The sequence below is a fragment of the Rhinoraja longicauda genome, chromosome 21 (assembly GCF_053455715.1).
Source record: "Rhinoraja longicauda isolate Sanriku21f chromosome 21, sRhiLon1.1, whole genome shotgun sequence".
In the NCBI taxonomy this organism is placed as follows: Eukaryota; Metazoa; Chordata; class Chondrichthyes; order Rajiformes; family Arhynchobatidae; genus Rhinoraja; species Rhinoraja longicauda.
Window position 1 is genome coordinate 32,561,010 of NC_135973.1, and position 12,214 is coordinate 32,573,223.

The 12,214-nt window shown below is 48.7% G+C and overlaps 1 protein-coding gene across 1 annotated transcript; it reads right to left on the minus strand.

Moving 5' to 3' along the window:
• Window positions 1-8,403: 8,403 nt before the first annotated feature.
• On the minus strand, window positions 8,404-9,248 carry LOC144603811 (uncharacterized). The gene is made up of 3 exons (XM_078417520.1): window positions 9,004-9,248; window positions 8,758-8,880; window positions 8,404-8,643 (listed from the first exon to the last, which is right to left on the minus strand). Exons 1-3 carry the CDS (start codon window positions 9,172-9,174, stop codon window positions 8,404-8,406), a joined length of 534 nt encoding a protein of 177 aa, XP_078273646.1. The 5' UTR covers window positions 9,175-9,248.
• Between the last annotated feature and the right edge of the window lie 2,966 nt (window positions 9,249-12,214).

Sequence of the window (12,214 nt, forward strand, 5' to 3'; positions counted from 1 at the left end):
CTCCATTCCCCTCATCCTCCATTCCCCTCATCCTCCATTCCCCTCATCCTCCATTCCCCTCATCCTCCATTCCCCTCATCCTCCATTCCCCTCAAACTCCATTCCCCTCATCCTCCATTCCCCTCATCCTCCATTCCCCTCATCCTCCATTCCCCTCATCCTCCATTCCCCTCATCCTCCATTCCCCTCATCCTCCATTCCCCTCATCCTCCATTCCCCTCATCCTCCATTCCCCTCATCCTCCATTCCCCTTATCCTTCACCCCCCTCAACCCCCCCTTATCCTCCTCAACCCCCCCTTATCCTCCATCCCCCTCAACCCCCCTTATCCTCCATCCCCCTCAACCGCCCTTATCCTCCATCCCCCTCAACCCCCCTTATCCTCCATCCCCCTCAACCGCCCCCTTATCCTCCATCCCCCTCAACCCCCCATATCCTCCATCCCCCCTTATCCTCCATCCCCCTCAACCCCCATCCCCCTCAACCCCCCCTTATCCTCCATCCCCCTCCCCCCCCTTATCCTCCATCCCCCTCACCCCCCCTTTTCCTCCATCCCCCTCACCCCCCCTTTTCCTCTATCCCCCTCCCCCCCCCCTTCATCCTCCTCAACCCCCCTTATCCTCTCTCCCCCTCCCTCCCAAGGAGATAGATTTAAACTTTAAAATCTGAAGGGTCTCGACCCGAAACGTCATCCATTCCCCCTCTCCTAGTTCGGCAGTGGCGGCAGCGCGATGGCTCAGCAGCAACGGCAGCGAAGGAGACGCCTGTGGTTTACAGCTGGAGGAAGAAGGCGGCGGCGCTCCCCCCACGTGGGACACGGACCAATCGGGCATCTAGCGGGAAGTGGGAGCTGAATGCAAAATGGCGACCGTCCCTCAACTGCGCAAGCGCCGGAGCTGAATTCAAAATGGCGACCCTCCCGTAACTGCGTACGCGCGGATCCGGCGGCTATATTACGTAAGTATTGTAGGAAAATAACTGCAGTTGCTGGTACAAATCGAAGGCACAAAATGCTGGAGTAACTCAGCGGGTCAGGCAGCATCTAGGAGAGAGGGAATGGGTGACGTTTCGGGCCAAGACCCTTCAGATTGATGTCACGGGGGGCAGGACAAAGAAAGGATATAGGTGGAGACACGAAGACCGAGGGGAACTGGGAAGGGGGAGGGGAAGAGAGGGACAGAGAAACTATCTAAAGTTAGAGAAATCAATGTTCATACCGCTGGGCTGTAAGCTGCCCAAGCGAAATATGAGGTGGTGTTCCTCCAATTTCCGGTGGGCCTCACTATGGCACTGGAGGAGGCCCATGACTGAATGGTCAGACTGTGAGTTGGAGGGGGAGTTGAAGTGCTCAGCCACCGGGAGATCAGGTTGGTTAAGGCGAACTGAGCGAAGGTGTTGAGCGAAATGATCGCCGAGCCTGCATTTGGTCTCGCCGATGTAGAGAAGTTGACATTTGGAACAGCGGATACAATAGATGAGGTTGGAGGACGTGCAGGTGAACCTTTGTCTCACCTGGACAGACTGTTTGGGTCCTTGAATGGAGTCGAGGGGGGAGGTAAAAGGACAGGTGTTGCATCTCCTGTGGTTGCAGGGCAAAGTGCCTGGGGAAGGGGTGGTTTGGGTGGGAAGAGACGATTGGACCAGGGAATTACAGAGGGAACGGTCTCTGCGGAACGCAGAAAGGGGAGGAGATGGGAAGATGTGGCCAGTAGTGGGATCCCGTTGGAGGTGACGGATGTGTTGGAGGATGATGTGTTGGATACGCTGGCTGATGGGGTGGAAAGTGAGGACAATGGGAATTCTGTCCTTGTTATGAATGGGGGGAGAGGGAGCAAGAGTGGAGCTGCGGGATAGAGAGGAGGCCCGAGTGAGAGCCTCATCTAAATTTAGAATGGAAGATGGGCGTTTCCTGAAGAATAAGGACATCTCTGATGCCCTAGAGTGGAACATCTCATCCCAGGCACAGATGCGGCGTAGACGGAGGAATTGGGAGTAGGGGATAGACTTTTTGCAGGAGACAGGAGACACCCTCTCTCCCCCTCCCCTCTCTCCAGAGATTATTGCCTTTGGGTCAGTGCTGGCACGGTGACCATTTATCCTGTGCTCGCTGTCGTTCTGCTATCGCTGGAGGGAGTTTCTTCGAGGGGGGGTCGCCGCTACTGTGGGAGAGACCTTTGAACTCTTGTCTCCCCTCTGCGCCCAGTGCCAGAGACCCATCATAGACGTAAGCGTCTGTGGTAGAGGGAGAGGGAGAGAATGGAGAAGGGAGAGGGAGAGGGGAAGAGAGAGAGGGGGAGAGAGGGGAAGGGAGGGGGGAGAGAGAAAGAGAGGGGAGAGACGGAGAGAGGGGGAGAGGGAGAGTATAATTTAATTCAGACTTGTAGATGGTTGAGAGGTTTAGCTTAGATTATTGTCACGTGTACTGAGGTGCAGTGAAAAGCTTTTTTGTTTCATACTGTCCAGTTAGCGGAAAGACTATACATGATTACAATCGAGCCGTCCACAGTGTACAAATACAGAATACAGCTCTCACGGGTGACGCATCTGGCACAGATCGTGGGCGGAGTGCTGGAACAACTGATCAATGGAAGGTGGCAGCCCCTCGCCTTTTTCAGTCGACACCCGTGACCCCCCGAGCAGAAGCACAGCGCTTTTGACTGGGAGCTCCTTGCGCTCTACCTGGCCATCCGGCATTTCCACTACTACTTCGAGGGCAGTGATTTCACAGCTTTCACCGACCATAAGCCACTCACGTTTGCCTTTGCCAAAGTGTCTGATCCTTGGTCAATCCGACAGCAGTGTCACGTGGCCTACATCTCTGAGTACACAACTTGTGTCCAGCACATCACAGGCAAGAGCAACCGGGTGGCAGATGCGTTCTCCCGCACCGCCATCAATGCCATCCCCGCTCTGGCCCCGGGTGTTGACAAGGCGGCCGACCAGCAAGAGGTTGAGGAGATGCTCGTCTCCCGCACCGCCATCTCAGGCCTGCTGTTGGAGCATGTGTGATTCGGGTCTGCTGACACCACGCTCCTTTGCAACCTGTCTACCGGGCAGCCAAGACCCATCATCCCCGCGGCTTGGCGCTGCCGGATGGTCGACATGGTTCGTGGTTTGGCTCACCCTTCCATCCAGGCAACAACGGCACTGGTAGTAGCCAGGTTCATGTGGCATGGGTTGTGCAAACAGGTCGGCAACTGGGCCAGGGCGTGCATCCCCTGTCAAACCTCAGAGATTCAGCGACACATCAAGGAGCCGCTGCCGAATTTCACCCTGCCACACCGGCGTTTCCACCACATCCGCGTCGACATCGTTGGACTGCTGCCTCCATCCAGAGATGCCACCCACCTTCTCACCATCGTGGACTGAGTCACGAGATGGCCGGAAGCCGTCCCGCTCTCGGGTATCTCCACAGCGACGTGTCCACGTGCCCTCACTGCCCACTGGTTCGCACGCTTTGGTGTGCCGGTGGACAACTCCTCTGACAGAGGTGCGCTCTTCACCTCCGAGTTGTGGTCAGCAATAGCCCGGCTGCTTGGCACTAAACTGATCCACACTACAGCCTACCACCCGCAAGCAAACGGCCCAGTGGAGCGTTTTCACCGGCACCTGAAGGCATCCCTAAACGCACGGCCCACGGGCCCGGACTGGATGGACAAGTTGCCATGGGTTCCGCTGGGCATACGCACTGCCCCGAAGGAGGACTTGGCAACTTCCTCGGCCGAGCTGGTGTACGGCGCCTTGCTTACAGTCCCAGGGGACTTCATCCAGCAGCACGTGGACATCAGGAACCACCCATGACCACACTGTCGTGCCTCCAGGAGAAGGTGGGCACGCTCTCTCCAGTCCCAAATGTCCCGCCATGGACTCACCACCACGTACGTCCCACCCGCCCTCCAGGACTGCCAGTACGTTTCCTGCGCTGCGATTCCCACCGTATGCCACTGCAAAGGCCTTACGAGGGACCCTTCCAGGTGCTGCAACACGGCTTTTGCCATCGACCTGGGCGGCAGGCACCAGACTGTCTCTGTGGACGGTCTTGAGCCGGCACACTTGGACATTGACCGACCAGTGCAGATGGCACAACCCCACCGCAGAGGTGTCCATCGTCATCACCGCACCCCGCCCTGAACTCTGCCAGCTGCGGCCCTGTACACAGGAGACGCGTACACGAGATCAGCCGGCCCCACTCGTAAGCCTCACCGCCTCCATTACTCCGGTTCTGTGGTGGTCATGTGGCGGGCTGAGCCATTCTGGTGTCGAACCGTCGTTTGTCGGGCTCGAACTCTCACGTGGACCTGCCGTGATCTGGGCCGACCAATCACGGTGTCAGGGGGGCGGGCCGTGGTGTGGGCGCTGGAACAAAGTAATTGCGGTTGGCGTTGAACTCGTGGTGTGCGCGCGGGCAACGGCACGGTAGTGGTTAAATATTAACTTGATGTGCACGTGAGCGACGGAGCTGTATCGGTAATCATTAACGGAGTGTTTACACAACGCGTGGACCTCCACAACGTAACATTTGCACCCAAAAACACAAAGGCAATGAACAGCAGAAATTACCAAGCCACACATGCTTTCAGCAGCATTAACATTGCTGAGACTCACATCATCATCGTTCTGGGCAAAACCATTATCCAGAAACAACTGGTCCAACCACATAAATGTTATGGTCATAAGAACGGTTCATAGACTGGGCAAATCTACAGTGAATAAATCACCTCCGTTCACACAAAACCCTTCCATCTTATAAAAAGCACTTGTCACCAGCATGATGTATTGCCTGAAAGAGAGTAGCCTCAACAACACTCAAACAACCAGACGTCATCCAGGATAAAACAACCCACTTGCCTGCCGCCCCATCCACCACACCAAACTCTAGTTCTCTCTGCCTCTTTGGCATCATGGCTCAAGAGTGCACCATTTACAAAATGCACCACATCATTTGCTGCTTTCTTATTTATTAATTTCTTGGATTAAGGTGGTGCACATTTGCCACACATCCCTAATGCCCTCAGGAAGACGATGGCAAGTCACCTGTTTGAACTGCTGCAGTCACTCTGGTGAAGCTACAGGAGAGCGAGTTCCAGGATCTGCGACGATGAAGGAACGGCAATATATTTCATCAGGCAGGTCGGCAACTTGCAGGGCAGCATGCAATCCCATGTCCGCTGCACTTGGCATTCTTAGTGTTTGTGATTGCAAGATGCTGTTTGAATAAACTGGGTAACTGCAGAGTATTTTGTAGGTGGTACATATTGCAGCCTCTGTGCGCCAGTGAATAAAATGATGAATGTTTAGAATGGTGAATGGTTCAATGGTGCTTTATATGTCACATGTGCAACTGCACAGTGAAATTATCATTGCATATTTACACATGCAGCCACCACCATGTTTTAGCGCCATTTCCAAAGTTTGGTCTGCCCGCGCTCTCTGTCTACTGGAGCAGTTCCTGATCCAGGTCAGCCCCAGGCTCCTGCTGTGCCTTCCTCTGTCACCTTCAACCCGATTGGCCCGTGAACTAATATACCTACCCTTGCCTGGCCATCTTTTGAGTCCCAGGGCGCTTCCCCTCCTACCGGCCCCTGCTCCTCGTGTCCGACGTCACCAGCGATTCCCTCTTGGTCCAATGATCCTTCAGATCCTCCGCGCGGGGGAAGGGAAGTGGCAATTTCATTGTGTGCATTTACATTGAGGTAGAAACAAGGAACTGCTGGTGTAATTGGTAAAAGCCATTTCCAACAAGAGCCTATCTACAATTGTCAATATTTTCAGAGTCCTGCACCTATCCTGGGAATCATCACTGACCAGAAACTTAACTAGATCAGCAAAATATAGAGCACACTTACAAGTCCAGGCAAGTGGCAGCAAGTGCCTCATCTACCAAAGCGCTCTCTCTGCAGGGCACGTGCAGAGCATCACTCAATACTCTTTATATGTCGAACTGAGTGCAGCACCAATAACTCTGCTCGATGCCATTCCAGGACAAAGCAACACACTTAAATGGTGTCCCATGGACCACAATAAATATTCGTCCCCTCCACTGTATGCAGCACAGCGGCAGCAGTGTGTCCCATCTACAAAATGCACCGCAGTTACTCATCCCGGTTACACACTCAAAGCACCTCATGGAGGTATGGTGGCGCAGAGGTAGAGTTGCTACCTCACAGCGCCAGAGACCCGGTTTGATCCTGTCTATGGGTGCTGTCTGTGCGAGTTTGTATGTTCTCTCAGTGACCGTGTAGGCTTTCTCTGGGTGCTCTGGTTTCCAAAGACGTAAGTTAATTGGCTTTGGTAAAAATTGGAAATTGTTCCTAGTGTGTAGGATTGTGCAAGTGTACGGGGATTGCTGGTCAGCGAGGACTCGGTGGGCCAAAGGGCCTGTTTCCACGCTGTATCTTTAACCTAAACTCATGACCTCTCTCATAGGAACATCACCACTTGCAGTTCCCCATTATGTAACACACCATACTGTGTTAGAAACATTTGCCAGTCCTTCATTATCACTGAGTCTTAAGTCCTGGAGTTCCCTCGGCAAAAGCACAATGTTAGGACCTTCACTATACTGCAGCATTGCAAGATGATTGCCCAGCACCACCTTCTCCAGAACAATTAGGGATGGGCAAGAATTGCTGGCTTTACCAACCACATGCACAACATGAATTTAAAGGAAACAACCAGCATGTGGTCTAAATTTTACCATGTGAGCAGAGACATAACACTGATATTAATAATCTGTCCACAAATCTACCTTTGACGTCAAGGTAGTTAGTTTGTCGACCACAATCCTTTCAGTTAAATAATTATAAACCCAAGAACCATTCTAAGAATTTCACCGCGTAACATATGCCAACGTTTTAATGCTGTATCAAACAGATACTATTTTAAAGATTCAATAAATCGAGACCAGGATCAATTATTTTGCATATAATCAGAACACTGATGGGTATTATGATAGTTGTACCTTATCTCACTATTTACTGAGAAGGACATAATCTCTATTATTACCTTACTTTGTCCCACAACTCTCCATGTTCTCGTCTATATTTTCTGGAAAGACATTTGATAAATTCCAGCTCATCTCAGGCCTTGGTGCTTTGGCAGTCCCAGTCAATATTGGGGAAATTAAAATCCCCTCCCATTATACTGCCTGCAATCTCCCAGCATATTTATTGCAAAGGGGGATACCTGTCACTGTGGGAAATGATCCCAGGGTTTCTTGCACTCTCTACCTTCTCCCTTTCCGGAAGTTGTTTCGGGGGTCCACCTGTAGCCCAAATCTGGAGCGCTATGTCCTCTACTATGTTCATACGGCAGCTATTCGGATAGGATCCATTAATGAATGTAACATATATTAGCTGCCTTTAGTGTTTATTGTGCATATTAGTGCTATGTTCTAGTGCGTCCTTTTTGTTCAAATATGTTTAAAACAACATGGGGCAGCTTTTTTGGAGTTTAAATATGTGCACAATAATAGCTGCCATATATATTTTTGCAAGTCTTTGTGAATTTCATAGAAATACATGTGGTTTTACAGTTGGTGGTTTTTCATACAAATTGGTAATTGATGATATTTGGTTTCTCTTCCAATTCTGTGAAAGATTAAGTCAAGTCTATTTTTAGTGTGCTGGAAAGTACATTTCCAAAAGCTTGACAAGGAGAATATCTAATTGCATGTGTGGAAACTCCCCTGTCTATTTTTAGTGATAGGCACAGTCTGCAAGCCTTATTGTGTTGAAGTAAATTGGGATTATTTATCATTTTCATCCCTGCTTTTGCATCTAGAGACCCTTCTCGCTTTCATTTGCTTATTGTGAAATAAAGTTTTACACAGCTGAAAATGGATGAACAATCAACTGGAAGTCAAGCACCATCAGCACAATCTAGCACACCTACACCTGCTGCAAAGGTGACACGTAAAACAGCTGAAATCTTTGGTCTTGGAAGTGGAATTACATCTTCATATGCAGAAATCACAGGTTTACGTCTACTAACATGTCGCCAAGTCAACCTACGTCCACCCGCGACAAGCTATGACCCTTGAAGACAACTGAAGACAATTCACGTCATTGTGGCCTCCAAAGCAATGGAATCACCCGATATCCCTATTAAAGGGGGTGTATGGTAGGGTTTCCATTCATTCTGCATCTTGACTATTTGAAAGTGATGCCATGAGAAACTACTCTGAAATACAATAACTTGATACATCAATCTTTTATCAAAATGTCCAAAATTTCCTTTATTGAAACAAACATTTTTTAAATAAAGGTTGATAAGAACATACAACAGTGCATACAAAAATATAAATCTCAATAAAATTTAATAAACTTCAAACTTCAAATATAAAACTTCAAACAGGATTCAAGTGCAAAAACATGCAAAACCTAACATCATTTATGTGTACACATTACAGTGATGGGTGATCAGATTGAATATCCAAACTAAAATCCACACTTGCGTCCTGGGTCTCTGTTCTGGGGGTACGCCTTGGTGTCACTGGTGCAAGTGTGGGTGTGTTAAGGCAGGGCTCGTCTGTTATTGCCGGTTGCAATACAGTGAATGCCTGCAGTGATGGTAATGATGTTGCCTGCCGATAATATGGCATCAATGGTGGTGGCATCAGTGGTGGTCCCATCAGTGACTGTGGCTGCAACACAAAAACATATCAATATTAAGCGAAAGGCAAAGAAATCAAAACTTTTACTGTGTGTGACAAAGAATTCCAACTCCAATTCACACAAAGCATTATAAAATGAGATACCTGGTGAGCCCGCTGCTGTGGTGGTCCCATCAGTGGCATCTGCTGTGGTGGTCCCATCAGTGGCATCTGCTGTGGTGGTCCCATCGGAGCCCGTCCCATCTGCTGCTGTCCCATGTTTCCCATCTACAGCAGATTTTGCAACACATGAATTAATTGTGAATATTTCGTACATAACTATAAATTTTAAGGTCAAATATTAAAGTCAAATGTCCCCAAAATCCCACAAAAATCACTGAAAGTATTTACCGGCTGGAAGAAGTTATGGGCAGCGATGGTGTAGTTAAACCACACGTTATCAAGGATCTTGAGCAGCTCATTCATCAAGAATCCCAGGAAGGTGTCACGTGGTGTCCGGGGCTGTGCCATGGCCTGTCTGGCCTCCCTGGCCTCTGTTGTCTGTTGCATGAGCTGCAACATAAATGAGTAAGGTACAGGTAATACATTTTTGGGGAAAAAAGAAGAAGGTTGATGGATGGATGGATGGATGAAAAGAGAACTCTTGTATCTTGTTCTTTGGCTTTTGAAAAAGACACATAGTTGGTCATCTATAAAAAAAAAATAAAGATCAATGTGAATTGCCTGCATGCAAGAGAATGATGACCGCAGCTGGCACACAACATGACGTTGCACAGGTGCAGTCAGGGAACTCGGTACCTGTTGCCGGTTGATGTCGGTTGACATAGGTAGTCGCTAATGGAATTCACCGGTCAGCACAGGCGACAACCAACGACACCTGGCGACAACCTACGACAGCACTTACATCAGGAGACATCAAGCTACGATTATCAGCGCCAAATTCACTCGCTGAAAAGTTTTCAACATCTCAAAATCCAGCGGCACCCAGAAAAACGCTACGACTCTTTGGAGACTACTCACGACCAGACAGGCGACACCTCGGCAACCGTGTGGCAACAGCCTCGTCTCCTAAAAAACCTGCCTTCATGTAGTTGCTGATATTGAGCCCTGCTTTTCTGTTCCTGTTTTCAGTTGCTCACTGAATAGGATACTGATTAAATAATCACAAACACACTTTATTAGTCAAATAACTAGATCATTATATTGCTATAAAAATGTATTCAAAATATTTGGAACAATTATCTTTAATAAAGTATACACATAGTAATAAATCATATTTAATTTGTAATAATTGAATAGAATACTGATTAAATAACTAGATAAATAAATATAAAAATCTCAACCAATGGCTGGGTGACGATTCATCATGCCCCCTGTGTTCAACACCAGCCACGCTTAAGCACATCCTCACTGGGTGTGAAGTGAGCCTCTCCCAAGGACAGTACACCTGGAGACATAATCAAGTGCTCAAATGCCTGGCAGCGACTCTGGAAAGCAGGAGAACAACCAACAATGCCCTGCTGCACAGAACAAGTTATGTCAATTGCCTTTGTTCGGAAGGGAGACCAAAGGCAACGGAAAATTCCACCAAGGACCAGGTTTGGAGAGCTGGAGGCAGCCCTGGACTGGCAGATGCTGGTGGACGTGGACCAGTGGCTTACGGTTCCATCAGAGATAGCCATCATCAACTTGAGGCCTAATCTTGTCCTCTGGTCCAACTCTCAGCCCATGGTGTATTTTGTGGAGCTCACAGTCACTTGGGAGGATGCTGTGCAGGAAGCCTTTGAAAGAAAGAAACTGCGATATACAGAGCTTGCAGCTTGGAAGCTGAAGAGGAAAGACCACATCTGGTCTCCCTAATAAGCCGGCTAAGCAGATGCAGAGGGGGGGGGTTCTGGGGCACCAGAACACACCGCTGAGCCTACTGGAGACATCTTGGGCCCAGTCGATGAAAATAGGAGCCCACTTGATAACCCCAATGACGTGTCTGCCCAACCTTTCTCAACATCGGAGAAGCGTAGGTGAGTGCTTTAGCCTTCCAACACCACCGGGAGCAAGTTGAGAGTTGGCACTTTGAATTTTAACATCACGTCCTGTGTATTTGAAAACACTGCTATAAAAAAATATTCAAAATATTTGGTACAATTATCTTTAATAAAATTTGCACCGTAATAAATCATATTTAACTTGTAATAATTGAATAGGATACTGATTAAGTAACTAAATATATTGCTATAAAAAGTAATCAAATATTGGAAACAATTATCTTCAATATAATTTACACAGTAATAAATCATATTTAATTTGTAATAATTATTATTTTGAAAGATTGGACCATAAAGTTTTCATTTTACAAGAACTGATGGAAAGAAATGAATGCACTTTTCTTTCAAAAAAAGTACAATGATCAAAAATTAATAAATTAATTGCATTCTGCATCAGGAAGTCATAGATTTTGTCTGACCAAGAGATTTGGCTAGTTCTAGGCTGTGACAAATATTTGGGTGTCTATAAATCTAAATCCCTGCTCCCTGCACCAGCCCCACAGCCATACATTCATATCCCCAATCTCCCTGTTCCTGCCCTCACTAGCACGAGGTACAAGAAGCAATCCAGAAATAACCACCCTAGAACTTCTGCAGAAATAACCACCCTAGAACTCCTGCAGAAATAACCACCCTAGAACTCACTTTGCAGAACCTCCTTCCTCTTCTTCCCGACATCATTCGTGCCCACGTGCACAACTACTTCTGGCTGTTCACCTTCCCTCTCGAGGATGTTCTGAAGTCGGTCCGAGACATCTTGAACCCTGGTATCAGGGAGGCAACAGACCATCTTTAAGTCTCGCCTGCCGCCACAGAATCTCCTGTCTCAAGTCTCACTGTCAGGATTGGAGCCACCGACTTGTCCTCTGCTCAGACTGGAAGCGTCTTCTGCCCCGACAGCTCCCAAGAGGGCATACTTGTTTTCATTAAGCACAGCCACCGGGGTCTCCACGTTTACTCCCAGTCACCCACCATCGCTCTTCCTGCATCCTTGGTGTGACAACCTCACTGTAGATCCTGCCCAGGAAACTCTCATTTTCTCGGATGGCCCTGAGGTCATCCAGCTGCTTCTCCACATCCCCAATACCTTCATTCAGGAGCTGCACCTGGACACAATTCCTGCAGGTTTAGTTTCCAGAAGCTCCATCGCGGTCCCTGACTGACCACATCCTGCAGGAAGCACACTGCACCAACTTGCCTGCCATTTCTCCAGTGGACAAAAAAAATCATGTTTCAATAGACAATAGACAATAGGTGCAGGAGTAGGCCATTCAGCCCTTCGAGCCAGCACCGCCATTCAATGCGATCATGGCTGATCACTCTCAATCAGTACCCCGTTCCTGCCTTCTCCCCATACCCCCTCACTCCGCTATCCTTAAGAGCTCTATCCAGCTCTCTCTTGAAAGCATCCAACGAACTGGCCTCCACTGCCTTCTGAGGCAGAGAATTCCACACCTTGACCACTCTCTGACTGAAAAAGTTCTTCCTCGTCTCCGTTCTAAATGGCCTACCCCTTATTCTTAAACTGTGGCCCCTTGTTCTGGACTCCCCCAACA

Excerpts from the sequence above, each read along its gene's own strand:
- LOC144603811 (XM_078417520.1), bottom strand. The coding sequence starts at position 9,174 with ATGTTGCAGCTCATGCAACAGACAACAGAGGCCAGGGAGGCCAGACAG. Across the intron at positions 8,881-9,003 it reads CCCATAACTTCTTCCAGCCG|ATGGGAAACATGGGACAGCA; the intron begins GTAAATACTTTC and ends AATCTGCTGTAG. Across the intron at positions 8,644-8,757 it reads CACAGCAGCGGGCTCACCAG|CCACAGTCACTGATGGGACC; the intron begins GTATCTCATTTT and ends TTTGTGTTGCAG.